This window comes from Phallusia mammillata, chromosome 5 (assembly GCF_965637545.1).
Source record: "Phallusia mammillata chromosome 5, kaPhaMamm4.hap1.1, whole genome shotgun sequence".
NCBI lineage: Eukaryota > Metazoa > Chordata > Ascidiacea > Phlebobranchia > Ascidiidae > Phallusia > Phallusia mammillata.
In genome coordinates, this window is record NC_137256.1 from 4,319,750 (window position 1) to 4,347,453 (window position 27,704).

Genomic DNA, 27,704 nt, shown 5'->3' on the forward strand with positions numbered 1-27,704 from the left:
CAACTATAAAGATCAAACTTTATTATTTTGTCAGTGCCCTACAAGAATGAGAAAATATCAATTTTATTGTTTGTTTGTGGTTTTTGTTGTGGTTGACAAAGTTCGTTTCGCGGAGAGTCAGGATTGCAGATATGTAACTGTGCCGGTGTGCAGAGAAGAAAGCGGGCCATCGGATACTTTAAAGGGCGAACCAGGTGTGCCAGGAAAGGCTGGGCCAATCGGTGCCCAGGGTCCTCCAGGTGAAAAGGGCGATGTTGGCGACGCGGACGCTTTGGAACGGAAGTTTGCAAGTCTTATTAAAGGTAATAAACAGTGATTCAATTACATTTTCTCTAAAACAGTCTACAACTTGATTTAAATGCACAGAGTTAAACGAAACACTCCATCGCTCCACAACATGTAGAGATTCCTCGAAGGTAGGGTATCAGACCCTTAGATCTGGTGAAAAACTTTACTGCGATGGCGGGTGGATTGTAAGTCATACAAAAATTAAACACAGCCATGTAGGCCTAAAGCACAGGTGTAAATCTTTTGTGATAGGTTTTTCAACGACGCTTCAATGGAAGTGTGGATTTCTCAAGGACATGGCAGGAATACAAAGATGGTTTTGGTGATCCAGAAGGCGAATTTTGGATGGGTAAAGAACAATTGAAAGAGGTGGTAATCCTGTACGGTACATTAATTTTAATATCGTTCAGGACTGGAAAAACTTTTTCAAATGATCAACGGAAGGGGTTGCAGAATGCGAGTGGATTTGTGGGATTTTGACAATGATCATGCTTACGCAGAATACAGGTATACGCTACATACAAAACCATTGCTCCTTCTCATGACATGGTCCACTTTCAAAACACACATTCTTACTCAAATGCAGTTTTTTTACGATGTACTTGTAGTGCGTTTTCCATCGAAGACGAAAGTGACTTTTATCGTCTACATATTGCTGGATACAGCGGGACTGCCGGCAATGCCATCACTAGGTCCGACCACACTCACGACGGAATGGCTTTTACAACGAAAGACAGCGATCATGACTTGTAAGGAAAAAAATCTTTGTTTGGTCGACCAGTAGTACCAACTTAGTATTATCTTTAAAATCGATCTGTGGGGACGCTTTAGGGCTCAATCAAATGTCCCTGTTGCTAATTTAATGTTTAATTAACGTAGCTTTACGCCATTAAAACATAGTAAACATAAAGCACAACATTTTCATTGGTTTTGATACCCGGTATTGACTTTAAAAGATTTATGTCACAAGCAACGTGTATTTCAGGAGGGATAGCAACAACTGCGCGACAGACGTATACGGTATCAGCGGTGGTTGGTGGTTTCGTAACTGCCAAGTTGGTAAACTGAACGCGGCTTACGGACCTTCCACTGGCAGCTGGCACGGTAACGTTTGGCATCCGTGGAAAGGCAGCTCGGCTACCTTGAAAGCCTCCACGATGAAAGTACGATGTGACTAAAGGGACAGGGATCCGACCCAAATGTGCCCGAATTTACGTTGGCGTAATTGTCTGGTTACCAATGAATACAATTTGAGTATTTAATCTTGAAAAATACGATTAACACAAAAGTAATAAAACGAGTATTAACTGATTTTTTTTAGCTTGGGGTACAATTCCACAACCCAATGCTGCCTAAATTATTTTTTTCATGTCTCAATCCGTTTAAACATGGAATATAGGTATAGTTAGCTCAGTTGGTAGAGCGCGATTCCCGAAAGACTCCTGTCGTGGGTTCGAATCCCACCGCAGGCTAGATTTTTCGAGCCTATGGCTTGCCATATGGTGGTAAATGCTTTGTGACCGGCTGATTCGGTATGACGCCTTTAATGGGCCTCGCGTACTGTGATTGATATAGGTATAGTTAGTTATATGAATTGATTAATAAACAAAATCACTCCAATAAGAAGAATTTATAGGCACATTTTGAAAGATAATACAAAACAGAGTTAAAATGAAATGTACACAATAACAAAGCGATAAAAATATCGATAACATTGCACTGTACGAACAGGCAGATACGAAAATTGCTATCTGTTGAAAACAATACACAACCATTTTACCTAAACATGAAATCAATAAAATTACAGCATTGCAATACCCCCGTATCACCCCAAAAGAGTTAAAATGCAGTAAAGGAAACGAACCCATTATCCAGAATGGGTACCGTTTTTGTGAGTGGTCCAAGACAGAACATGGTTGGTTGTCACAAAAACCAGGCAGATAACAGACCACGCAAGAACCAGAAATATCCAAGACTTCCTCGAGAACGGCGACCTTCAGAAAAAATATTACTTTTTTGTCACATCAACGCTACAGAGACATCTAACGGTTTAACTAACGACCAATGCATTAAAATTTTCATTTTAAAAGATTTATTCACCTGTGTTGGTTTCTATCGGGAGATGTTTTAAAACCACTGAATGAGACTTCCTTTCTTGCATAATAAACCAGCAAAGCGGGTATAACATATTGGACACCGGCTCCAGCATATGAACCCGTCACACCGACTAACGTAGTGAGGTCGTTTGTTATAAAAGCAATGATTATGGGAGGTAGAATAGCCATGGTTGGAAATAGCAATCGGTTGATAAGAAACGACTGCGTCGGTTTAAAAAGAGCCTAGAAATTTTTAAAGATGGTTGGTTTGAAAGTTGCTGGTGTCTAGTTTCGTGTATGGTGCTAATTGCTAGCGAAAACTGAATGGCTGATGTTGGGCTTTTTGACAAAGCTTTATTGAAATCAAACAATTATAATTAATGCCAGTATTTAGGAAAACCTCCTGGGTTAAAATACACATTTTTTCTGTTGACTATAGTTTTTCAAGGCATATGTTAGAACTCGCCCGAGGTGCGATTCAAACCCAGGAGCCTATTCAGTATCTTCTAACGACTGAGCTACACACGAATGCTTATGATGTTAACAGGTAGTGACTGAAAAACCTGCTTATTTTACGGCCTGTGATATTCACAAGGAAATAGTTTGATGTGACTAATCAAATTAATTATTTAATCACTAAACTAACCTTTAGGTTATTTCGTAAGGTTACAGCAATAATAGGAAAGTTGGTTGAAAGGGTGAACACTGGAAAGAGCCCAAGAAAGTAGCGAAGGAATGATACATCCGTAACATAGCATGAGTCCTAAATGAAACGCTTACATGTTAAGGGTGCAATATAATACTACATGCCAAGTTTGTTTTACAGCTCACACAAAAGAGCAGTAGTTGATTAACGACACGTCATGTGCTCGACCTCAATAATTGACTACGATGACACAAAACGTTTGACATGTGACTGTGGTCATGTAAAAAAGAAAAAGGCTAAGTGTTTCCCAGTTTCTATTCTTAGAAAGCACATACTTGTACTGGAGGAAGTTAAACCACACAAATTTTAGATGTAGAAAAGGCTAACCACTACACTTGGCATGTCTAAATTGCCCTGAACTTAGTTGTACAACTTTGCAAATCACAACCGAAAAACAAAATAAAACGGAGTGACTTGCAAATTTAGTGCCTGTTCCAGGAGACAATTCTCCTTTTTATGTTTGCTTAAATTAGTTCAAAAATCTGGGTTATAAGAAGTTAAACTGGGTGCCAACATGCAAGAATGTACAGCTAAACAACACATTTGTGACATTTTCATACCAACCTGGAAATTCAGGGTGTAGATGTCTTTCAGCATTTCACCAGGAAAACAAAATATTGCAGTAAATCCAAGCAATGAATAGAAGAGCAAAATGAGTAAATAATCAGCTGCCAATATTTTTGAAAGGTGCTGCTTGTTCCGAATTGGAGTAACAAGAGAGGGAAGAGAATGCTGACACATAAATGAATACACAGAGACGCCAAAGAGATTGGGAACACCAGTGAGATCGGCTAGAGGAGGTTTTCCAGAGCTGCCTTTGTTCGCCATATGAACGATTGCTAATACAATCATCATGATAAAAGCTGTGCAGAAATACGTTACTGTTTGTATTGAAATGTAACAAATAATATGCTTGTGATTCACAAATACAAATATGTTCTTTTTCAATAGTACACAAAAATGATCATACACCAATATCATATCAATGTTTGGGGAAACACACACAATTTACATTACACTTACCAACCCAACGGCACACAGTAGTAAAGATTTGAAGATATTTGGTCTTTTGAATATCGAAGTAAGTAAACGGGCCAAGTACCACAGTAAAAATTGCCTGTGAAACATTAAATTAGTGAAAACAGTATACCTTTAAGTGGTTACAATGTAAAAACATGTTCCTACCAAAAATATTCTGTACACATCCATTCTTGTTATTGTTGAACCCCAACATATATCACTATCTTTTGGAACAGTGTGGTTGGTTGAAGCACATGACATGTTTTGGCTTTGATAAAAGGAATGATTTTAAGGTAAATTTGGTAGCTATAAAAGCAATACATACCACACTATGTCTCGTAGTGACTTTGGAACAGCAGCAGCATATATAGCCAAATCCCCATACAAGTATATGGCAATACATAAGTAAAACAAAGTTCGACCAACTGAAAAGTTAAAAATGAAAGTCAAATGTCATGGTTACAAATAAAAAAAAAACACAAAATTTGAATATTTTTTAAATAAATCAAATTTAAATCTTTACCTTTGTTAAAAAACATGTCAGCCATTTCACCCATCTCCACAGGTTGAGTTATCTCAAAGGCACTGTTTTTTAAAGAGGATTGATTGCTTGTTAAATATGATGTCACTGTAACATAGATAAACAATCAACATTTTGTACCAGTTAACCTTTTAAAGATTTTATGATGGGGCTAATCCCAAAATGCATACAATTATTGCTTTCATCCAGCAGTCTTGTACTTTCGGATGTTGAGTTTGGTCGATTTCGAACATTTTCATTGATGTTGCTGGCTGCAGCATTGGTAACATCAGAACTAGCGTCGGTATCATCCTTTAGAAATGCAGTATTTTACAGACACCACAAGAAATCAAGCCAGTTTTAGATTTAATATTACCTCATCCAAATCAACTGTCTTTTTTTGCCGAATGCATGCGTTTGCAACGGAAAGAGTTTCAACAACAAACGTAGTTGTGATGTAGCTACAAACAAGAGGTTAGAGTGTTGTTACAAGCATGCTTAACATGTGGTGGCAAAAAAGGTCTCACGATTTCATTGTATATCACTGTAAATTACATACCTTACAAAACCAAGAAAGCAAAGCAATACAGTGCTGATAAGCCACCCTGCTGCCCCCATTGCTTTAGGCAAAGTAAGGGCACCAGTCCCAACAATGAGATTGAACACATAAATGGTTCCAACCTTTGGCAAAGAAACATGTAATAAATCAGTAATAATAGCACGCAGTGCGGCTAACAGGAATACAAATACTTACAGTAGGTGAATACATTATGAATTTTAAAAGTTAATATCTGCCTATAATGTCGAAATTTACGTATGCTTCCACTCAAAAGTTGCAACACTGCTGCAGTGTCCACGTAATAACAATGTCAGAGTAAAAACTAATTGCACATTTAAAGCAGTCACTTCATTTCAAAGGATATTTGGCAACCAAACTCGACTTGTGCACAGTACATTACGTAATCAGGGGTTTTCCCACTAAACAATATGCAACAAAATCAAAACCGTTTGACTTTAAAGCGTTTTTGGCTTGGTAAAAACAGTACATAAATTTTCAGACAAAATTTAAAATAAAAGTGAAGTTATTTTGTTAAAATATTTTGTAGTCCACGAGTAGACAATAATCTCTAACCACATACACAATGTGAGCCAGAGAGCTTTGAAATGTTGTAGTGTTGGTGTTTTCGTCATGGATCGTTGCACTTGAACTGCAACGACGCGGCATTGCCGATTTGTCTCTAAGTTCCACGTGTAGTCATGCACGCAAAGTCGCAAAACTAATTGTTCTATTGTTAGTGAGTAAGATTTGCATAAATAAGCCCGTTTAGGAAATTAATTTTCGTGCCTGCAAAAGCCAAAACTTTGGCAATAAAACCACAACAGGCTTGGCTTTGTGAAAATTTTTCACACTGAAAAATAATCTAAACGTTTTTGGTGCAAAATACAGAAATAGTAATGTTAACTAACATTCAATGCAATAGAATTATTATGCAACTTGCACATGTTATGATTGGCAGTTATGTGTTTTATCCCAATTCCCAATGCGTTACACTATTTTGGTTCAAAGGACCTTTTGCTAAGATGCAGAAAATGCAAGATTTTGTTTGTTAAATTTGCTAATGATGGAAATATGTGTTTCTCTGAGACGTTTTCATAATTCAATAAAGGTGTCAAATAAATGGAATAGGCGTTTTTACCAACTCAGACTTAATATATCATATGTGAGAGTTTCAAACTTTATACAGTGCAGAGTGGTCCAAACCCTGGCACATGTTTGCATGTGCTGTTTGCCTTTGTGTGGTTCAAGAACACTCTATTCATACAATTATTGAGTGGATTGCAACCCTTAATCAGTCGACAAGGGATTTTCACACTTGGTGATGACATAAATGCATTGATTTTTTAAAATAATATTTGGTTTTCAAAACATGAAGTTGAAGTAAACCCTAAAGCAGTGGTTCTTAACCTGTGTTACACGAACCACCTGTGGCATGCCGGAGCTTTTAGGTGGTTTGCAAATAGCTTGATGTTATAGTAAACTTAAATCAAATCCATAATTGTTACCCTTTTTGACCCAATTGATCAGCCCTGATTTGGGCATAACTCGTGTTTTGGACATTCTTCTGAAATTGCTAACCTTGCAAAATTGCTATTTAGGTTTAAACCTTGATTTTAGAAATATGCTAGTATGGATGATAATACTACCTTCTGGATCAACCATTCAAGCAGGAGATAAGGTGGAATGTAGCAATAGAAAAAGCAGTCAGGTTGTACATGATAAGTATAAGGTTGCAACTGACAGCCCTAAAGTGTCCATCCATTTTCCATGTTGTGGACCACACATGTATAGTACATACATTTTTAAACATATGTAAAGATCAGTTTTCTACTCTTCTTTTTGTTTACGTTTGTTAAATCAACTGTGATTTGTTATTTTGATGAGAAATTATTTATTTTGATATTATTGACTTATGTACAAACTTAAGGAGTTTGAGTATGGGATCTTTTTTGACCTCTTTTGAGAAAGAATTTCTATCTTAAGTTAAAATACCATGTTTATTGTATAGTATGTTTAGGTGATTTTGTTTTGAATAAGAGTTACATTAACTTAACAAAAATGGCTGATAGTGGCGCTCAGAAACAAAAGTGTGTCAGAAAAGATTTAAAGTCTGTTCATGAGGATATGTTTTTATGGTCGGAAAAATTGTCGGAACATGGTGTATGTACAGATCATAACAAAATTACTGATAGTGGCGTTCAGAAGCAAAAGTATGTCAGAAAAGACTTGAAGTCGGTTCATGAGGATATGTTTTTATGGTCAGAAAAATTGTCGGAATATTGTGTGTCTACAAATCTTAACAAAATGGCTGGAAGTAGCATTCAAAAGCAAAAGTGCATCAGAAAAGATTTAAAGTCAGTTCATGAGGATATGTTTTTATGGTCGGAAAAGTTATCGGAACATGATGTGTCTACAAATCAGTGTGAGGTACATATCTCAATTAATTCTCTGTCTGAAAAATGGCGGCCATATTCAATTAGTTTTAATGAGCAGTTTAATCCGTTGAATCCATCCCCTGATCATAGTATTTGTACTGCACTAACACCTTGCCAGGAGAATCAACAAACTAGTCTATATGCCTTTCATGCTGTGGAGTCGGTGGACTTTGACCAAGTAAGCAATTTTTTAAGTGATGTACACACAGCTTTGCTTGCTATGGCATGTCAGTTGCAAGCTGTCACAGATGTGCATTCAAAATTGCAAGCTAGTACACCTGATAAAGATCCAGAGAGTTCCAATAACTTGAGCCAACCCCCTGCCACTGAAGAAATGGAACTATATCTTGATGGGGCAAAGAATGGCCTTGTAGATGCTAATGAAACTGAAATAATTGATCCCTTTTCCATGCTTGTGGATGATGTTTTGGAATCAGAAGATAGCAATACAGATCCTAACAGAAATAGCATGATGTTATTTGCCTTGTCAGAAGATGCACTTTTAAACAAACCTAAAAATGAGGTTAAACATGATCACAAGATGGAAAGTGTTGTGCAGACACAAAAAGTTGATGGGAAAGATGAAAAGCTTAAAGTGGTTGAAGATCAGATCAGTGAATGCCAAAATAATTATCAAGAAGAAACTGTTGTTCGGAGGCTGTCATTTAATGAATCTGTCCAAGAAGGTAAAATAACTGATGAATCTGTGCAAAAAGAAGTTGAAATAACTGTATCTAGTTCTGAGGAACTTGTTGAATCTGAATGTCTTGATAGTTTAGATGAAAAAGCTGGGTTGCAGAAACAGGGTGAAAATTTTGATAAAGAAGTACTTGAACATAATTCTATTGGTGAAACTGTTGATATGGATTCAATCCATATCGAAGAGCCCATAAAGGATTTTACTGGTGACTTTTTGAACAAAACTGCAGAAGAAAGTCCAAAAGCAATTGAAGAAATGGAGGCAGAATGGGTTGCTTTGCGTTGCGATCAACAATCTGAGGAGCACACATCAGCTGTTACAAACTATAGTTATGTACCAGTGGAAGTGGTATCACTTGTTTCTGCATCCACAACTGATACTGAGGAATTTCAGACAACGAGTAGTTATTCTGCAACCCACACCACTTATTCTGAGTATGCTCTGAAGAATGCTGCTAATATAAATGAAAACATTAAGACAGAAGTAGAAAATCAGTTTCCACCCCCACCACCGCCTGAAGTGTTGCTTGAAACATCGAATAACTCAGTGACATATGTAGGGGTGTCTGAATCTATTCACAAAGAACAAAGTGATGCTGAAAGTTTCTCTGAGGTTGATGACTACCCTCCAACAGATGGCACAAGAAAGGGTATTGATAGTACGGTATCTGTTTCAGAAGTTGTAAGGAAGAATGTTTCCTTTGCAGAAAATCTTGAAAGTGAAATTTCAGATGATATCCTGCCTTACACAGATGATCTGGTAGTTGATAGTAGTGACCCTCATGATCTTGGTTTAGTGGATGAGGATAATCATGTAGACTCTGATGAAAGCCATGAAACAGGTGATCTTAATGAGTTTCCTGGTTCAGAATTAAGTAATAAGGATACAGAAGTTGTTTCTGTTGATAACAGCGTTACAAAAACAGTTTTGAATCTGGAGACATGTCAAGAGTTTTTGCCCAATGATGTAAATAACACGCCTGAAGAGGTCATTTCTTCAAACACCAGTATGGAATCAGAAAATGTTGAAACAACGAATGATGAGAGCAATGTCAAGCCAGCATTTGTTACGGATTTTAGTTCTGTTAAACCAATTTTTAATGTGGATAAAAAGCAGCAAGATGATTATCTGCAAAATTTAGGACCAGCTTTTACCACGGATATTAGTCCTTGTAAATCAAGCTTTAATGAGGATGATAAGCATCAAGATGCTTCCCTGCAAAATTTGGGATCACCTGATAAAAAAGATGCATTGGAAGTTAATAAGGAAACAGAAGGTGATCAACCGAACAATTCTGTCATTACAACTGTTTCCCATAATACAATAAACAGAGATAAAGAGTTGACTCATGAAGCATCAGTATCAGTTGAAAAAGTGACCTTGGAAGAAGAAAAATCCACAGGTAATAGAAGTAACCTTGATATGGAAATTGAAGAAATGAACACAGAAATAAGGAAACAGAGCATACCAGATGCTCCTGTTGAAGGGGTGTTGACTGTAAAAACATCACATGAGGTGACAACTGCTAGTGATGTTATAGTTTCTGTACAAAATGTTTCTGAAACGATTGTCTGCAGCAGCACCAGTGTTGTGACCACTTCCTCTTTAGCAGAAAAAAAGAAACAACTATTCACTCAGAAGAAGACTTGGTTTGAAGGCAATGATAAGGATGAAAGCAAGCAAGCTCCCAGTTATAAGCATAAACGGTCAGGGCTTGTAAAAGCAAAACTGGAAGCACTACAACTAAGCAACAGTGAAAGTAAAACTAGAAACGATACCATTGAAAGTGAACTACAACAGTTGCGACTAGTTCGATCATCCACCAAATCAACTTCATCATCAATTTCAAGTGACTCCAACAGAGAGAGTTTTACTGTTAGTTCAGAAACTGATGACCCATTGAGTCCAATTAGGATTAAACAAGCAACTGACAAACGTACAGTGTCGCCTCCAGTTGATGTTGCTGTTTTCGCTGCTAAACCATTCCACTCACCTACATCAACAACTGGCGGTTTTAAAGCTAAAAACATCACTTTCAATGTCAAACCCGCAACTGCTCCCAAACCACAGTTAAAGCCTCCTATTGGCCTAAAACCCGCTCAAATTCCACCTCCACCTGTTCCGACTCTACCTAAAAACATTCTTCGGGAAAAAGATTGCACTGAAGGTACTACTCTTTGATGGGCTAGTTGCCATCAGCTGATTTGCAATCAGTTGAATTTAATTTGCTGCAGAAAGGTGCAATTGGTGCAGATAGATGTGCTTTAGTAGGCTTGCTGTGTGTGAAGTGAAATAACATGCTTTGGTTTGCTTTCTAGTTTTTGGGTACATTAAGTATGTTTGTACAGTAGTAGTAGTAGCGTGTCACAGTTTATTATGACATTTTCATAGCAGGTTTGGCACAATTGGAAAAAAAATTATTCCTTCTGTTTGTTGTTGCATTTAGCTTTAAATTTAAGTATTTGCCATTCAAACTTACCACAGTATAAGTTTTAAATATCATGAGTGGTGATGATGGTTGTAACTAAGCCAAGACAACTTGTACAGATTAAGCAAGGTCACAATGCACCAAATCAAAATCAATTGTAACTAAATCCTTGTTACTCATGGTTTGAAATGGACCATACTTTAAAACACTTCCATCAAAGTGCTGTGTAGCTGCTTTCCATTAAGTTTGTATTCCTGCTATAAGCAGTTGCGTCAAGTGTGCTATTGATTAGTGTATGGTGAAGGGGTGGGGAGCAGTTATCATAACACTTCTCACTATGGTGGCTTTGTAATCTCTTGTGTGTCTACTATACTTAGCAACGAAAGCATTGCTAAACTGCTGGGTGTTAAGTTATCATTGGTGGCAGTTATAAAGGTGTAGGTTGCATGTAGAGGTTTAGTACGTGTTTGTTGTTTTGCAGAATTTAATTTGCCCAAAATATGACCTATGGATTGCTGTGTGGTTACATGCCCTTACGCGATAGTGCAGCAAAAAAGTCCCCTTGAGTTACAAGCGTGTTTATAAACTGACATAATTTCCGCAGTCAACAGGAAGTCCACTTAACTGGCGCTCACAATATTATGCAAGGCAGTACAAACTCGCAATTTAATAAGTAACTTGTTAAAGGAATTACTGCACGTTGTTCTAAGTTTTCAAATGGATACAGTGTTCAAAGTTTTTTTTTGCTTGAGCCCATTTCTGCTACGTTACAAAGTTACATGAAGGTTAAACGAAGGCCAAAACCGGTTCGCGATTTTGTTGATCTTTCTGCATTTGCTGAGCGTTTTTCGCATGCCCCCGTTTTGCTTGGTTGCGTTGCAGCTATTTCAATATTGATCATCTCACTTGCAAGTATTTTCAGTTGCAACGTGGGTGGACGCGTTTAGTCAGAATCAGGAATGGGGCCTTGTAGGCGTGTCGGTGTGGTAGATTTATTTCATGTGGGATGAGCAACAGCTGGACATATGTCGATGTATAAACTTACTTATGTCGGCCACGTGATCTCTGCGCTGGAGGGTGACAGGGAAAGTTTTCTCTAAGTTGACGGTTTTGTTATGTCAACACAGCTTGTTGACATATCCTATCGACGGCCCTGTATGCGCACCGGTCATACACGTTCAAAACACCAAAGATAGTCCAGGGCTTAGCGACCTTTTGCTGCTTTAACGACTGAAAGCACGCTATTGATTGAATGACATTCGTTGCCTAGTGCCATAAAACCTCGGGAAAGAACGCAATGTTGTATTAGGGGCCATTCAAATTCATCGATCTGTATCATTGCTCGATAGATGTTGCGGTCAACTGGCCCTAACTTAATTGTACATAGACCGAGCGATACGTTTGACTGGAATGCACATGGCGCAGAAAAGTGGAGTCCGTAAAAATCGGTTGGAAATTACATTTGGACAACGACGAGAGCAAGAGCTTGATTTTCTAGTCCACACGTTAAATTCAACAGTTGCAAAAATGGAAGAGGAATTCATCGAATCGGTTTCCCCGAAAGCCTGTGAAGCTCAAAACCTTCGGGGTAATTAAAAGCGTAGCATTTAGAAGTACATTTGTGTACTGAATGTCATAGATCATCACACTACGGTAGTTGCATTTGTGAAGGGATATTGTAGCGTGTGTTGTAGAGTAAGTATCTTCACTCCGTTTCTTATTACCATACATGGTATGTGTCACCTGTACATGCGTTGCCTGTGTCAGCATCTGTTGTTTCCTTTTTTGTCCACGTCTTTCATGAACTGTTACATCGCCAGCGTAGCCCCACGTTGTTGATGTCTTTACACGTGATAGTTTGGTGGAATAATTATATACAGGCGCCCGCAGTACATTCCGCTGTGCGCTACTATTGACGATTGATTAGTCACAAGATCTGGATATAGTAAACATTTAAATTGGCAGCTTGTTTCGGTGCGTCCCGAGACACCGTAGGCAGTTAGCCATCGGAAATTAGCTGCAGTGGCGAGAGACAGTTTTAATTACAGCCTTCTTCCTTCTTTAACTTTTGCAACGGTGACTGAGGTAGAAGCTCGTTAGACGAAGTTGTAGCTGACATAAAGCGCCAGACGTTATCGTCGGACTTTGAATGTCGCAACACATTCTTTCGTTCTTATTTTGTTTGCTCTGTCAATGTTAAATGATACAGCTGTCATTGGTGCCTGTTTAAAAATGATGTTGAACAGACAGAGTTTGGATAACTTGCGATTACGAAGTTACCCTGCAGTGTCATTAACGGGTTTCGGAATGGTATTTGATAAACGGCACCACTTATCGTATGGACTGAGATCATTTAAGTGATTACAGGAGATTTTAGACATTATGATTTAAGATATTTTCTCTGCAGAAGGTAGTTTGCAGTGAAAGGTAGTTGATATGCATCAGGTTTATTGAATATATTCCAGAAGTATATGTTTTTGTTAAGTTGTGCATTTTTATGTTAGATAATTCTGCCACAATCTCATCTTAATTTTGTGTTTGAAGATCAGATTGAACAAGGTTGCATAATGCATTAATTTTTTCTGAGGTAATGGTATGTATTTGATGCTCTGCTATCAGTAATCAACACAAGTACAGAAATGTATTCAGTAGGTATGTAAAATTCTCCGCTAAAGGCTTTCTGTTTTTCAAACTAGGGCTGTTAACATTGCATGAGTGGCTTTTGTATGGGAATGTTAGCTAGGTTTCAGTGGTTGCTTCCACATTCATATATTAAGTGGGTGCTCTTGGAGTTAACCTGGTGGTTTATTAGTCACTTCAAATGTCAATGCATGCTGGCATTGGGCAAGTATATGCCATAACAAAGTAGTTAGCTTAATAATTGAAATAACACAGCAACCAGTCTTCGGCTTAGCTAATGTTGTTTGACATTCTGTCAAAAATTAATTGACTGTAATTTTGTAATTAATTAATTGGTCACAATACAAACTTTAAGCTCTCCATTTTAATTATTTTTCTCAATTTGAAATGATGCTCTATCATTAGGAGGTGGTCTACAACCATACACATCTGGCTCTAAAAAACCCAAATTCAGAAGTGTCAGTTTTAAGGCCAAGAAACAGTCCGCAAATGAATCAAACACAACTGATGTTAGCGCTGAACATCCTGAAGAAGTAAAACCTGTGCATGTCTCACAAGACAGTGGAATTGAATGTTTTCATGAACCACTTCATGATGATGATGTTACTGAACTGCCTCAGTCATCACCAAGGATAAAAGATCCTGCCCCCAGTCAACATGCCAGTGATGTAACAGAAAATGTGGAAAAGCCTCACAAGCCTGGTGAGAAAGTGAAGATACCGGTGATTGAATCTGAAATTGTGGGCACAGAATCATTTGAACCTCTTCATGATGAAAAACCTGTGGATGAAAATTTATTTTATGCGCCAGAGCGAAAAGTTGCAATTTTGGTTCCACTAAGTTCTAACAAGGATGACAATCAAGAGTGTTTATCTCATTCAGATATTGATGAACGTCCTTATACTGATGATGATATTGATGACTTCACTGATGATGATTTTAATGAATGCCAAAATTCAAACAATAATAACCTTAATAGAATGGAGATAAATCAGTTCGAGAATAAGCAATTAATTTCTGCTAAAAAAGACTTTACTGCACAGCTTTTACACTCTGATGCTGCTGTACTAGTGCATGATACTAATGGTGAACTTACGGGCAATAGATGTGTAGAAAATCTAAAAGGTAACATGTAATTTAGTGATCATTCTAATTCTTACTCCTGTTGCATGATGTTTGTATCAGCATGACTACTTAATGGCAATTATGCAAATGGGATTTTTTCTGCTCTGGCAGCTGAAATTGTTGCTAACACTTTGTTTATGACATTTACAACAAATGACATTTCTTTTGACCTTGAATCACTTTCAGACATTTACAACAAATGACATTTCTTTTGACCATTTTCATGATAGGTTCACAGCCAAGTAATGACGACTTTGTGCAGCCACCTCTACCACCTCCGCCTTCTGAAGATTTTCTTGGCTCCCAGGTAAGGAAAATTAGGTTATGAAAGCTTCCAAATAATAAAATAAATTATTTTATTTTTAAGACATCGGTGCACAATAATGTTGGGAACGGAGTAAAGTCATACAAAAGTGGTAGGTTTGATTTCGAAAAAAAAATTGTGTCAATGTGTTGCAATTTTATGTTTTGTGAAGTAAAACCTGCGATTTGGAGTCCAACGCCAAAGACAAATGAAGATCTACCCCTTCCACCTCCACCGAGTGCAAATGAGTTATCTGCGGCTTCCCCGCCTCCAGTTCAATCTGCAGGCAAACCCAAGGGCTTTCGTTCAGTTTCGCTGCAGGTTTCAAAAGTAAGCTGCTAGAGTTTTGTTGTGTACATTCTTTTCCATTTTCTTCTCTTATATTTTCTCTCTTTCCATCTTGTCAAACTTTTTATAATGAGGACCAAGAGCATTGTGACAACAGCATATCAATGACTGAAGTTCCTTATCCTGGATCAGACCGGTTATCGCCACTGAGTAGTCGAAACGGAAGGTCGTCACCGTTTAAAGACGGTCTTCAAAGTGATCGACCCTTGTCGTCAATGAGTAACTCCTCTCAAAGCAGTGGCTACGTTACATTGCTTCGCGACACACGGCAAATTTTAATTGTATGTCTTTCACTTTTATCTTCTGTTTTCCTGTGTTAAGTGTTTGTGATTTTTTACATGTGGAAATACAAAACTTTTTTTGCGTTTTGGGGATTGTTTTGCTGTAAAACCTGAAAGGGATAAGTGTAACGTGTGCAACATGCTCAACTCTTTTTCAAATCGCAGAAACCAGTCGATACCGCGGCCCCTGCCAAAGTGGAGACGTCCAACACCTTCTCATTTCAAGGCGCACCATTCCCAACGTCTCCAAAAGGTGAGTTGATTGTAACCACGTCTATTATGGAAGCTAAGTCTTAGAAACAAATTCATATTCAGCTGATGCGGCGGTAACACCGGCTTCCCAGTTGCCCGAAGGTGCAGTCTATCAAACTACCACACAGGAAGGTGAGGTTTTTGCTTGTATACCGCCTTGCTCGCACCCTCACGACCATTCTTTCGTGGTAATCCTACATTCCCACGTTAAGTTCCCACCGACAAACAAACAAGGGCCGCTGGCATTGCCAGTCTATTACGACGCCCACAGCTCTTGATTTCTATAATTATCGTAGTAATGAAATGCACAGACTAAACTCTATTTTACAACCATTGTATTGTGTGCGTTTTTATACCTGCCAACTGAAATTACGTATGATTTCCTGTGTACGATAAAACTAATCAGTCAGTTGCTACGTGCGATTTGCTTTTACGACCTTACTAGTATAGCATTGAGCTAACGAGTTTATTGTTTTGCACGCAGGCAACCTGGTCCACACTGATACGTACTATCCTGCTAACGGTAACGGTGCCGACAATAAATCAGTGGTTTTAGAACGGACGAAAAAAACTACAGTTGTACGAGCACCACATCACACAGGAATCGGGCCAGTCAACGAAACTGGGGTACCTTGTGCATTACGAACAGTAAGTAAACATCACAGTCCACCAAAATTGTTTACCGGACTTTAAACTTTGTATTGCCATTAACCGGCGTTGCTAATTTGGCTGAAGAAAGTGTATGTCGCAATGTACTGTTTCTTTAAAATATGTTGCTAAAACTATATTTCACATGTTTAAAGATAACAATAACGGCCCAAATATACGTAAAAAGTGACATACTTTATTGTTCAAACCATTCGGCAAATGCTCATGCAAGCATCAGTGATATGAAGGGCGCCATCAGTTACACCTGTTTGTATATACTTGGGTATTTAGTTTGTATCTATATTTCACCTACTTTTTACGTTGTAAAGCACTATATACGTTTGTGACTTTAAATTGTTGATAAGCCGTTGTTGAAAACCCCGATTTGTTGTATACGTTTATAGCTGCGCAATGGTCGTGGCAAACAAACAGGCTATGCGTAAAACCATCGTCATTAATCTTCTGTGTTGCGGCAACGATCTTAGCGCCCGAGGGGTTTGGCAGCTGCTTGTATGTAACGGCTAATTGTAGCTTTCGCACCCCAAATATAAATCAGCTGTGACCCTACAACGAACTTCTCTTGTCATGCAGACTGTCGACGATTCCAAGCACTGGTACAAAAACATGTTCAAGCAGATGCACAAAATCGAAAAGGACGGTAAGTTGAACAACTGGCAGTGTTTTAAAGGCCAACACATACACAGGGAGTCAAATGGCTACTATTTTGTGTGTAAATATTATGACGGACGCCGCGTGTACTGGGAAGTGACAGTTTGATTGGATTCGTTTCCTGTGCTTGTTTCCCGTCGCAAATGCCCAGTTTCCGACATAATGTTATTGTCCTTTCAAAGCTGATTCTCCCCTTGTTCCCCTTCATTTCCATGACTTTACCACACAACCAATTTTGGTCGTTTATGCCATGTGTTTTGGTTAAAGAAACCTAGGTATTGCGCATACTATTTCCGCAAACCATCGTGGGTTTCTTGCGGTAAAGTATTGACATTTAGCTTTTATTTAAGTGCAGTCAACTATGCAATTGAAAGTTCAATAAGGGTAAACACTGCAACCCTAAAAGTTTTTAAATTCCTGCCAACAGGGTTTGTGTGTGGTTTTCTATGTTTAAACATACCGTGGTTTTTCTTACGTGATAAGTCGACCCTATAGAAACCTCCCAACTATTTTTCTTTTTTGAAAGACGTGGACGACGGAAGGCCATCTTCTGCCAACGACGTTACACCAGTAAAGTAAGTTCCAAGTTGTCAGCTCTACTTGAACATTAGTACGCCAAAGGTCGACAAAATGCCAACTGCAAATAGGAAATACATCAGTCACATGCGGAAAGTGTGCGCATGCAGATTATCAGGGTTTAAGCCCGGATCACATGATTTTTAGCATAAAGCATGCTTGGCCTAGTTGTACTGTTAGCCCCAATCCCAGTTGTCTGTCTTTCCATGTATAAATATACGCTGAAAAGAGCTTTCTAGTAACTCAGTTTCTAATCAATTTTGTGCCAGTAGCTGACCATTCGTCCCCTTTTGCATTGAGTAATAGTGTAACAAACTGTAGGCACCCCACTTTTCCAACATGTGATTTACAACACCCGGATAAATTTTATGGTACTTAAACTAATGACCTGTGCTAAGTGTTTTGTTGTTATCTCGCAGTGACAGGACAGCACAGCATCACGCCTCCATGGAGATCGAGAAGCCAAAGAAAGTCGGTCGCATCACCGATTACCATCCTGCTGAACCGTATGTAGTGGAAAACAAACCAGTAAGTTGTAACCCAATCTCGCTTACTCGAATATTTTCGCCCCTATAATGCAACCACATGCCTCCGGGATACGGTGGGCCTTTGAAGTTTTATATGAGACACATACTTGTTGGTGTCACGCTTATAGTATTGTTCGCGCCCTTGCAATTTCTTTCATCTTCCTTTTGCTTTTCTTTATTCTTCCCTTCCTTTTCTATCTGTTTCCAACTTACAGATACAACTCAATTTGAACGCTCCTGAAGCACCCCGTCGCCGCCGAGTTGTTCACAGGCCTAACACCAATCAATCAAATGGGTCAAGAATTGTAAGTTTATAGTACATGGGTCCTTTTTGCACCAGCCCAAGTGAACCTGGGTTTGTCAATCACTCTTTTGTCGTATTTCACATGCTTGCATTGGATGCTGTTCCAGTTGAAGTGTCATTCCTGCTTGTAAAAACTTCACAAACTGCACACAGCCTGTCAGCGTCAAACTATTTGTGGGAATGCTTAATAAGGAAGTCGTCTCTTTTCGTGGAATCGTCTTGACAATAGTTTATCTTGAGGCTACCACCTGCATGCCTAAAAACCCTCGTATTGTTTTCATCAGTCAGACTCGGTCAGTTCCGTTTTGTTTCCGGGTTTTGTCAAATTTCGTGTTTTCGTGTGTGCGTTGGCTTCCATGCCTTGTGCGCCGTCAGTCACACACGCCATTTTTTACCCCTAGCAAATATCAGTGACCTTTTCCTATATTAGGAGCGGTGCTAAGTCGGTATGTGAAAGTGTAGGTTCGTGTTGTTTGCTTTTCTGAAGTGCCTCACAGCCGGCGCTACTCTTTGAAGTTCGGTCGCGTGAATGTTGTGGCAGAAAGTCAGCTTGTGCGGCGATCGATTGAAGCGAGTATAGTTAAACGTTCGCACTTGATATTAAATGTGCCTGGTGTTTGCTTTTGCGAAAAGCGAGATTAACAACTCACTTGTGTTTCCATTATGAAACGCCCTTTCACTTTTAACTGTGGTTTTCTAACAATAGAATTTAATTACTTCCTGTGTTGTGGTTTGGAATTTTTTTTTTTTTTGGTTTTACGAGTTGGCACCAGATGAACATAGCACTTACTTTTGTATCGTGTTTCCTAACCACTTATTTGACACAATTGTGATCGTGTTGGCTATAGCCAGGGCAGGGTTACCATCGACGTGGACCCCAAGTAAAGACGAGCGAAAAAATAAATTTTCGTATCATACAAAACAAACGTTTTTAAACACATCTTTGCATCTATGCGAGCTATGTCATATCCCCAGTCATATTTTTGCCAAAAACAATCTATTCCAGGAAATCCTTGTTGTGAAAAATACGTCGTGCATCTCACAACAGCGCAGGTCTAGGTTTACATGTAGCAGGGATTTGACTTGTAAATGTTAAAAATAAGACAAAATAAGGACCCAAGTCAAAAGCAAGGACATTTCATAGATATATGGACCATAAATTTATCTAAGACATAATCCTTCAAAATAAGGACAGATCTTTTTAGGAAGGTATGACAACACTGGGTATAGCACAAGTGTCTCGAGCGCCCACGTGTGATAGACTTAATACTGCAATGGTGCAGTTGGGCCTTTTTCGCATCAAATTCATAACGGCGTACTTTCACGGAAGTTGCAAAAAACGGGTTGACCGCAGACGCACTCGTGCTTTTTGAACAAGCGTACTCGTCCAGATGCGAGTACTTCACCAGGGGGCAGGCATATTGCGCCACGCGACAGCTCTCTCCCGTTTTGATCATTAAGGCGTAATTAACCCTTCTTGAACAAGGGCAATCTCGTTTCGAATGCGCGAGCCCCACACCCGCGCGATACTGTGTCGGATTGTGTCCTTTGACTCCAGCGCCACAATAAGCACTTCGCGCTGTGTGAATGCGTCAAACGGCCCCTGATGTTGGTGCACCGTTTCACGCCCGGTTTCTCAGCAAAGCGCAGGACAACAGCTCGTATAATTTGTAATCGGACACGGTTTTCGTTGTCCATTCCCGCAATAACGATTAGCATCGGAATGCGATGCCTCAGTCCAAGTCACTAGTGATATTTCAGCAGCATTACCACTCGACAGTCGACAGAAAGGAATGCTAGCAACAAAAACAAGTCAAGTTGGATTGATGCATGCGCATGACGTAACGTCGGTTGCCATGGAGAAGTTAGAAAGCCCGGTAATGTGTTCATTTTTGTTTCGCAATGGTCTCTGTGTGTCCATTTGTGTGTTGTTGAGTTGCGTTAGTGGTTGTATTCACCGGCGACTGTGCTGTCCATTATTTCATCACACAACTTTGTACATGGCGTTGTGCAGCAACGAAGCTCCAGTTTGGAGGATTTTTCAAATATGCAGTGGGGCGACTTCTTTGATGATATTCTCAAACCAAAGTCGGTAAGAACGACTTTATCTGCGGTTTTTGTTGCAATGTTTGAAAAACTTTCGAGTCGTCCAAGTCACTTTTTCGTTGTAACATTTACCTACTAATTTGTATTAGGGCGTTTTGTGTGAAGGTACAGTTTAGATATTTCTTTGCTTTATTACTTTCCGCTTTACTCAGCTTTCTTTGTTTATTTTTTCACGCCTTGTCAGCCTGGTACTATTTGGGACATGGAAGCAATCGAGGTAAGGTTCAGAGTATAATCTGTAAAAACAAATTTCTTGTATAATAGGTTGTACTGAACAGATTTTTTTCCATAAACTACATACACCATTTTGTTGCTATATATCACAACGCGCTACTGGCATGTTTGCTTTAGCCACCATGCTGCATTTTGCTATTGGCTGCTAGAGCGCATTACAATAAATTGCAGCTTTATCGAGCAACGACTTTGACAGTTGGTTTGCGCAAGGGTCGTAAACAAATATTGAGTTACTCTGTACATTGTTAATATATTGGTCGAAACTCGTTATGACCCCCATCTACCATTTGTTCTTGTGTTTCAGCAAACAAAGAACACTGTACCGGTCGCATCCACCAGGTAAGCTTTTCTCGCTTACGTGCTTAAGCCGAGGTAACGTTACACTATTTGTAAAACAATGCTCGAACAACGTTTCGCTGTGAGTGTCTTCCATGTGAAAAAGTCACTCACAATTAAAATCGCGTGATATTTAAATCTGCTGCATTGTCAAGCAGTGTAATTTATTGCTTGATTTGATCATGTGATTTTTAGGCAAGTTGACAACATTCCCGTTTCCACATTTTAATTACATTTTACTGAAAGAATTTGACTTATGTTGTCACTTATGTCCAATTAAAAATAATACACCTATAATTATGACTTTAGGAAAAAATACTTTTGGAAGCCCTGACCACAAGCCACGCCAATAACGAACCATAATAGCTGCTTAGGCACCGTATAGTACATTAATGTCGTTATGCCGGTCGATGCAAATCGCTTTATATAAACCGAAGCATGGCGCCGGAAGAATATAGGAAATGGCGCTTGATGACGTAACACGGCCACAGCACGTCCAAAACGAGAACGTCTCCACGGTACTGTTGTGTGGCGGATAAACATTCTTGGTGCGCGTAAGGCGAGGTAGTTGGTTGAACGTAGGCTCGGTTTGTTACTGTTGAGTTGTTTTAACAGTTACAAGCCACCAGCGACAAGAAAGACTGCTGCAGTCCCTGATACCGCGGCCTCAGCTTCCTCCTATACCGCGTACAGGAACGCCATGTCAGGTACGTCATCTGTGTTGTTAATTGCTGCTGATTACTTGCTGCTGTAATGGAGATGTGTGTGCATGTTTCTTGGGTTTCATTCGACGCTTATAGTGAGTTGTAACAGTGATTCTGGCAAAATTTACATTTTAAAATTTAAATTCATTCACATTTGATAGACTGGAGTGTAGGCATTTTACAGCACTCGAACTTTTGCCTTGTAGGTTACAAACTTCTGATACGCATGTGGTAATCGTTTAATCCCGTTTTAAACGCTACTTCTTTGTTTGATTAAATGATTTTTAAAGGTAGAATTTGCATTTCAGGCCAGACCAAATCACCTCACCCTCATACAGCAACAAAGCATGGCAAATCAGACGAAGTAAGTTATCTCCCAAGAGTACTGACAGTATAATGTCTAGAGACCAATATATTGAACATTTCCGCTTCAATACAGCTGATAGACTTACCCTGTTTTTGAAAGTTGTTTCAACGCAGTAATGTAATGAGTTGCCTGGTTAACAAACAGTTAAACTATTGTGAATAATGTGTATGAAGGTTGACTTTCACTATAACTATATATGACTACACGGGTACATATAAATATTTTAAGGTGCTTGACGTGAATGTGTAGTGCGTGACAACAAATTAGGCCAATTTACAAAAACATGATGTATGTGATGATGCCACCCACACGTCTGTTCTGTCAAAATTTCCATTACTTTGTTGCTGTCAATTGCAACCCATTGTTTTTTGTCAGGCAAACAAGTTGAGGCAGCCGGCACGTGCTAAGTTTGACTTTTCGGCTCAAACGTCAAAGGAGTTGTCTGCCAAGAAGGGCCAAACCCTAATAGTGACACGCAGGGTTGATGATAATTGGTACATGGCTGAAACTGTCGATGGAATGAAAAGCGGAATAATACCTGTACAATACATCGAGGTAAGTTTTCTTATAGGCGTTGTAAGAAAATAAAAAATTTTTACATTTAGTACAGCCCTTAAACTTTTTCGTTTTGCTTTTCTAGATCATATCTACCACAGTATCACCCCCAAAGCCTGTTCGAAATGGCCTGGGCAAAGCCAAGTTCGATTTCACAGGCAAAACCAAAGTGGAACTGTCATTCAAGCAAGGAGACGAGATAGCACTTCTTAAGAAAGTCGACGCCAATTGGTGGGTTATCTCTGACGTCAGTGTGTCGTCTACCATGTTAATCATCGTTTATCGGGTGCTCGCCCGTTATGTCACAATACCTTAGTTGGAATCGGACTCAAATCGTGCTAAAAATAGTCTCCATGCGTAAAGCATTTTGGTTCTTGATGTTGTGTAGTAAATATTTGATGAGACTCGATTTTATAGATTTGCGAAAGCTTTCAGTAACGGACAAGAGCTGCATTATTTATGTTTTTATTGTTACTGGCCAAAAAGATCGGCAGAAAGTAAAAGCTTTGGTTTCAAATCTCAAGTTTATTGACGAATCTCCTGAATGATTTTCTGATATCGATTTTGGAAAAACTTCCAATTTTCGAACCATTTTGAAACTTTTAACTGAATTCAAAAGTCCACTTTAACATAAGACGTCGTTAAAAATACTCACAAAAAATGTCTGCCCTTTGAAGTTCAACAAATCTGGGTTGCTTACATTTAAAATGATTTGGTAAAGATCATTGGTATTACACAACAGTTCAAAGTTTTAAACAAATTTTTATGAATCAGGTACAAGGGTAAAATTGGGGGAATCACCGGAATTTTACCAGCTGTCTACGTTGAAGTCGTCGTTGAACCGGAGTCAGCCGAAGCGACAAAGACCAAACCAAAAGTTCCGAAAGAATTAGAGGTTTCGCCTAAGACGACGACGTCACCGCGTACCACGTCATCATTGTCGTCACAGCATTCGCACTCGCTCAGTCAAGCAAGTTCAAACAGCGACCCTGACGGTACGTTTTAGTGCAGTTTTGTCCACTATAAATCATAGTAGGCTACGTCAGGCATATTAAAGGGGAAAATCTACTGACACCATAACTCACGTCAGTCGCACATTTAGCTAATTTTCGACAGGTGGCGCAAAGAGCACAAATCTGATTGAAAACGGAATATTTCAAAATATGCCTGCGGTTAGGGCTATTAGGGTTTTGGCTAGGTATGATCATTATAAATTCAGTGAAACTAACCCAAAAATTTTAGTTCTTAAAGTAAAATAAACTTACTTCCCAACCCTACCCCTATTTAGCCGCTAAATAAATAATTAAGCTCCTGCGCCTTCGATGGAAAATTAGCTAAATGTGAGGCTGACGTAAGTTATGGCAAAGCACATGGTTAAAACATCTACCGGTGGGATTTTTCATCCACGACACAACCCTTTTCGGGACTTGCGCTCTACCAACTAAACTACACAGGCTCAGTGATGAAGCCGCTGAAGGTCACATCATAAGCACCGTTGCCCTCCTCGTATGCTGCACATGTTTTTAGAGAGATTTTACAAGATTTAGGACATCCTTGTTTAAGTTTCTCTCTCTTTGACACAAATTTATTTATGAATTCCACTGGTTTGGTGACTTTTGCGCGTTTTTGTTTGGACTTCTACGCACTTGAATGTATAAATGGTGGCTAAAATGTTAAGGTGGTCAAAATGTTGTGGCCTGTTGCTTGATCTTTTTAGCTCGGTGCAATTGCCCCCACTAGATGGCCGAAAAAGGTCAAATAACTAAACGAGGAAGTAGGAAGTTTGCTGAATTAAAGGAAGTTTGCTAGATTACTGTCCATTTTATTGAACTTTTTTAAAATGAGCCTATGGTAGTGTTCGGATTTATAATTGTAGTGTTCTAGCTTTTCCAGGGCCTATAATATCGAAATAATTTATCCTTATCGCTTTTATTATGGGTCCCCTTCCCTGAAGGGACACATATTGATTTTACTCAAATTGTTTGTTTTCTTTTTTTTCTTTTTTTTTTCTTTCTTTTTTTTTCTTCCCAAAGTTTGTCCGACTCGTTTTTCCATCAAATGTTTGATGGATTTGGCCGAAATTTACACAGATGGTAGATATAGTTATGTAGATGTGCATCCCACTTTTTTGTTGTTGATAACCCCAGTATTTACCCCGCTAGCCCCCTAAAATGGGTATTTTTTCCCCGAAGTTTGTCCGACTCGTTTTTCCATCAAATGTTTGATGGATTTGGCTGAAATTTACACAGATGGTAGATATAGTTATGTAGATGTGCATCCCCATTTGTTTTTGTTGATAACCCCAGTATTTACCCCGCTAGCCCCCTAAAATGGGTGTTTTTTACCCAAAGTTTGTCCGACTCGTTTTTCCATCAAATGTTTGATGGATTTGGGTGAAATTTACACAGACGGTAGATATATTCATGTAGATGTGCATACCACCTTGTTTTTGTTGATAACCCCAGTAATTACCCCGCTAGCCCCCTAAAATGGGTGAGTTTTTAAACAGTGTCAAATGGATAGCTTGTATAGTATGCCATTTATAGGTGTCGATTGTTGTGTTCAACCCTGTAGTCCTAACATTTACCCCACAAGCCCCTAAAGTGTAAAACGTATTTGTATGTTACTGGGCATCACAAACGAAAGATTTCTGTGGCGCAATAGTGTTACAAGGGCAACCAGTTGTATGTTGCTCGTTGGTGGGTTGCTTGGTGGACGTTTTTGCGTGGCAGTTAGGGGCTTGGTAACAGCCCTATGACGTCAGAAACATTAACGGTTGTTGCTCAAAACACCTCTAGTGGTCGAAATTTTTGAACATTGGCGGATTTGGCTGAAAGTTTGCAGTACTATTGATTAAGTCATTGTGGTTTTTTAGTTTGTGTGTCGAACCCAATTAGTTACCCTACTAGCCCCCTAAAATGGGTCAGTTTTTTAAAACGATAAATAGGACATACTTCAAACAATATCTGGGGTGAATCTAATTTTATAGTTTGTATTCTACATAGTATTATTATTTATGCCCAGTGCCGATCACTGTGTTTTACCTTACAACACCCGACTTTCTCATGGTTATCTCTTGAATTGCATTATTTTCAACTTTGCATGTGTGGGGACCCATGAGTTTTTGCCTGCAGAAACGACTAAGGTTATAAAAGACGATGGCTAATATGGGACCCAATACAAAATAAGCATAGGAAATATATTACTGTTTTAAAATAGGTTATAGTGTAAATGCAACAACAAAATGTGCTAACCAACCCTTCTAGTTTGATTACATTTTGTTTCCTTTACCAGAAAACGAACGCAAACAGCGCGCTGCCTTTCTTGCTCACTCTGTCGTAGACGCAACAGTCCAACTCCAGCCCAAAGACTCGCACAAACATAGAGGAGAATTTGACTTATCCGAGCTCGACCGAGTTGTTGACGCGCTCAACGAACCGCAAGCAACCACCGGGACTGATGGGAATTTCCCAGCACCCCCACCCGCTCAAACCCTTCTCGCCCCATCTGTTCCTTCTTACCCTTCATCAAACATCAGCTCACAGCCATCTAGCCCCCGTTTGCAGACCCCGCCCCCGAACGCCCCCGAGATCGACTTCGGTCAGGTTATCGGCCGCTATGTGGCGCTATACGCTTACGAGGCGTCCAATGACGATGAACTTGACTTGGTCGCCGGTGACGTAATAGTGGTAGTAGAAACCTGTGACGACGGCTGGTTCGTCGGCACGTGTCAGCGTACTGGTGCATTTGGGACTTTCCCGGGCAATTACGTCACGCCAGCTAACTCTTAACCTCTAATTTGCATGTTGTCGCGCTGCTTGTGTTGAAAATGATGTTGTTATATTTTAATTTTTTGCTGGCTTTGTTTTATGTCAATAACGCAGAGTAACATTTCTGTAATTGTTTGGTATCGAATCCCAATCGAAAGCCTGAGTATTTCTCGCAAGTGTTGAATTCTCGAATCGCTTTTGTACCCACCGTAAATATGTTTGCACTAATAATATCTAGATTGTGGAAAACCTGTAAACTAATCATTTAAACTGCCATTGTGAAGCTGCTGGATCGAGCTTGGTGCGCATGTAAATCGTTGGTGTTGCGGCAAAGTACTGTTTAAATTGCGTACGGATGTACATAGCTTACAGAGAAGAACTTTTATGCGGAAGTTGTGTGCGCTTGCTTTTTAATCCCAATTGCCTTTTGCGCTTGCTCTGCACTTCTGTGACAATGTGACCTTGTTATGGTGACAACACTAAAATGCTTCTATGTGTGAGTGTGGGTTAGAGTTAGCGATTAGAACTGTTTTAATCGGTACGGCTTGCTATCTGTGTTAAACCAAAACCACCTGGTCCTTTAAGGGGGATTTATGGCTCCTCGCTATCGGCGACACCGGTTAAAGTATTAGCAAACACAACGGGCACAACACTTCATGTTAGGTTGACAACCACAAACGGCGACATTTAACGATCCTAGTGGTTGCGATTTCCTCGCTGTAAATTGATGTGATTTACTGACAACACCTTACGCATGTCGATGTATTGTTTTGGACGTTGTGGACCTTTCAATGCATTATCTTTGCTAATGTGATCAAATACAATCTCGCTCGCTCTTATGCAGTTTGTGGCAAAATGCAGAACAGTAATCCATTAGTCTGATTCTTGATACAACGTTTAGTTGGCCTTTTGGTGTGATATTTTTTAGGCATATCAGTGCAGACCAAACACCCGACCGCATTTTAATGCTCGCGAGTGTACTGTCATGAGCATAGGACAACCCTTGACAATTTTGCCACCAGCTCAAATCTTATGTTTTGTGCACTTACAGTGGCTAGAAGTGGTAACACAACAAGAAATACACCGAACTGATTATGGCGCCATAGACACGTGGCAATGCAAAGTACTTGTTAGGGAAACTGGGCTGAATAGTCCTAGGCACGTACACAATTCTTAACGACTGCACTATGACAATGTATTCAGGAG

General features: G+C 39.3%; 3 protein-coding genes and 1 long non-coding RNA gene across 10 annotated transcripts; 3 read left to right on the forward strand and 1 right to left on the reverse strand.

Annotated features, from left to right (window-relative positions):
- The first annotated feature begins 35 nt into the window (after positions 1-35).
- On the forward strand, positions 36-1,599 carry LOC145230585 (fibrinogen C domain-containing protein 1-like). The gene is made up of 6 exons (XM_080096045.1): positions 36-302; positions 367-473; positions 541-637; positions 699-795; positions 897-1,037; positions 1,274-1,599. Exons 1-6 carry the CDS (start codon positions 47-49, stop codon positions 1,464-1,466), a joined length of 891 nt encoding a protein of 296 aa, XP_079952171.1. The 5' UTR covers positions 36-46; the 3' UTR covers positions 1,467-1,599.
- Positions 1,600-1,903: 304 nt separating this feature from the next.
- Positions 1,904-5,671, reverse strand: LOC145230584 (putative sodium-coupled neutral amino acid transporter 12). The gene is made up of 12 exons (XM_080096044.1): positions 5,385-5,671; positions 5,190-5,311; positions 5,007-5,091; positions 4,822-4,942; positions 4,634-4,738; positions 4,436-4,535; positions 4,276-4,378; positions 4,114-4,207; positions 3,655-3,953; positions 3,031-3,147; positions 2,389-2,627; positions 1,904-2,282 (listed from the first exon to the last, which is right to left on the reverse strand). Exons 1-12 carry the CDS (start codon positions 5,397-5,399, stop codon positions 2,156-2,158), a joined length of 1,527 nt encoding a protein of 508 aa, XP_079952170.1. The 5' UTR covers positions 5,400-5,671; the 3' UTR covers positions 1,904-2,155.
- On the forward strand, positions 2,623-4,208 carry LOC145230589 (uncharacterized). Its single transcript, XR_013860689.1, has 2 exons — positions 2,623-2,931; positions 3,778-4,208. It is a non-coding gene; the product is annotated as an uncharacterized LOC145230589 (long non-coding RNA).
- Positions 5,672-12,084: 6,413 nt separating the features above from the next.
- Positions 12,085-27,337, forward strand: LOC145230582 (vinexin-like). Of its 7 annotated transcripts, none has more exons than XM_080096036.1 (22): positions 12,085-12,340; positions 13,798-14,517; positions 14,748-14,824; positions 14,885-14,933; positions 14,994-15,151; positions 15,244-15,450; positions 15,616-15,703; positions 15,766-15,834; positions 16,187-16,350; positions 16,942-17,008; positions 17,546-17,594; positions 18,015-18,123; positions 18,338-18,427; positions 20,441-20,518; positions 20,717-20,749; positions 21,071-21,105; positions 21,718-21,809; positions 22,115-22,170; positions 22,549-22,728; positions 22,814-22,959; positions 23,503-23,723; positions 26,023-27,337. In XM_080096036.1, exons 1-22 carry the CDS (start codon positions 12,163-12,165, stop codon positions 26,517-26,519), a joined length of 3,363 nt encoding a protein of 1,120 aa, XP_079952162.1. In that variant the 5' UTR covers positions 12,085-12,162; the 3' UTR covers positions 26,520-27,337. The 7 variants fall into 7 exon arrangements, with proteins under 7 accessions (XP_079952162.1, XP_079952166.1, XP_079952167.1 ...); XM_080096038.1 differs by lacking the exon at positions 12,085-12,340 and adding an exon at positions 12,353-13,404; XM_080096040.1 differs by lacking the exon at positions 15,244-15,450.
- Positions 27,338-27,704: the final 367 nt, after the last annotated feature.

Excerpts from the sequence above, each read along its gene's own strand:
- LOC145230585 (XM_080096045.1), top strand. The coding sequence starts at position 47 with ATGAGAAAATATCAATTTTATTGTTTGTTTGTGGTTTTTGTTGTGGTT. Across the intron at positions 796-896 it reads CATGCTTACGCAGAATACAG|TGCGTTTTCCATCGAAGACG; the intron begins GTATACGCTACA and ends ATGTACTTGTAG. Across the intron at positions 1,038-1,273 it reads AAAGACAGCGATCATGACTT|GAGGGATAGCAACAACTGCG; the intron begins GTAAGGAAAAAA and ends CGTGTATTTCAG.
- LOC145230584 (XM_080096044.1), bottom strand. Across the intron at positions 4,739-4,821 it reads GCTGGATGAAAGCAATAATT|TGACATCATATTTAACAAGC; the intron begins GTATGCATTTTG and ends TCTATGTTACAG. Across the intron at positions 3,148-3,654 it reads TCTACACCCTGAATTTCCAG|GACTCATGCTATGTTACGGA; the intron begins GTTGGTATGAAA and ends CGTTTCATTTAG.
- LOC145230582 (XM_080096036.1), top strand. The coding sequence starts at position 12,163 with ATGCACATGGCGCAGAAAAGTGGAGTCCGTAAAAATCGGTTGGAAATT. Across the intron at positions 18,428-20,440 it reads AATCAAATGGGTCAAGAATT|CAACGAAGCTCCAGTTTGGA; the intron begins GTAAGTTTATAG and ends GGCGTTGTGCAG. Across the intron at positions 23,724-26,022 it reads TTCAAACAGCGACCCTGACG|AAAACGAACGCAAACAGCGC; the intron begins GTACGTTTTAGT and ends TTCCTTTACCAG.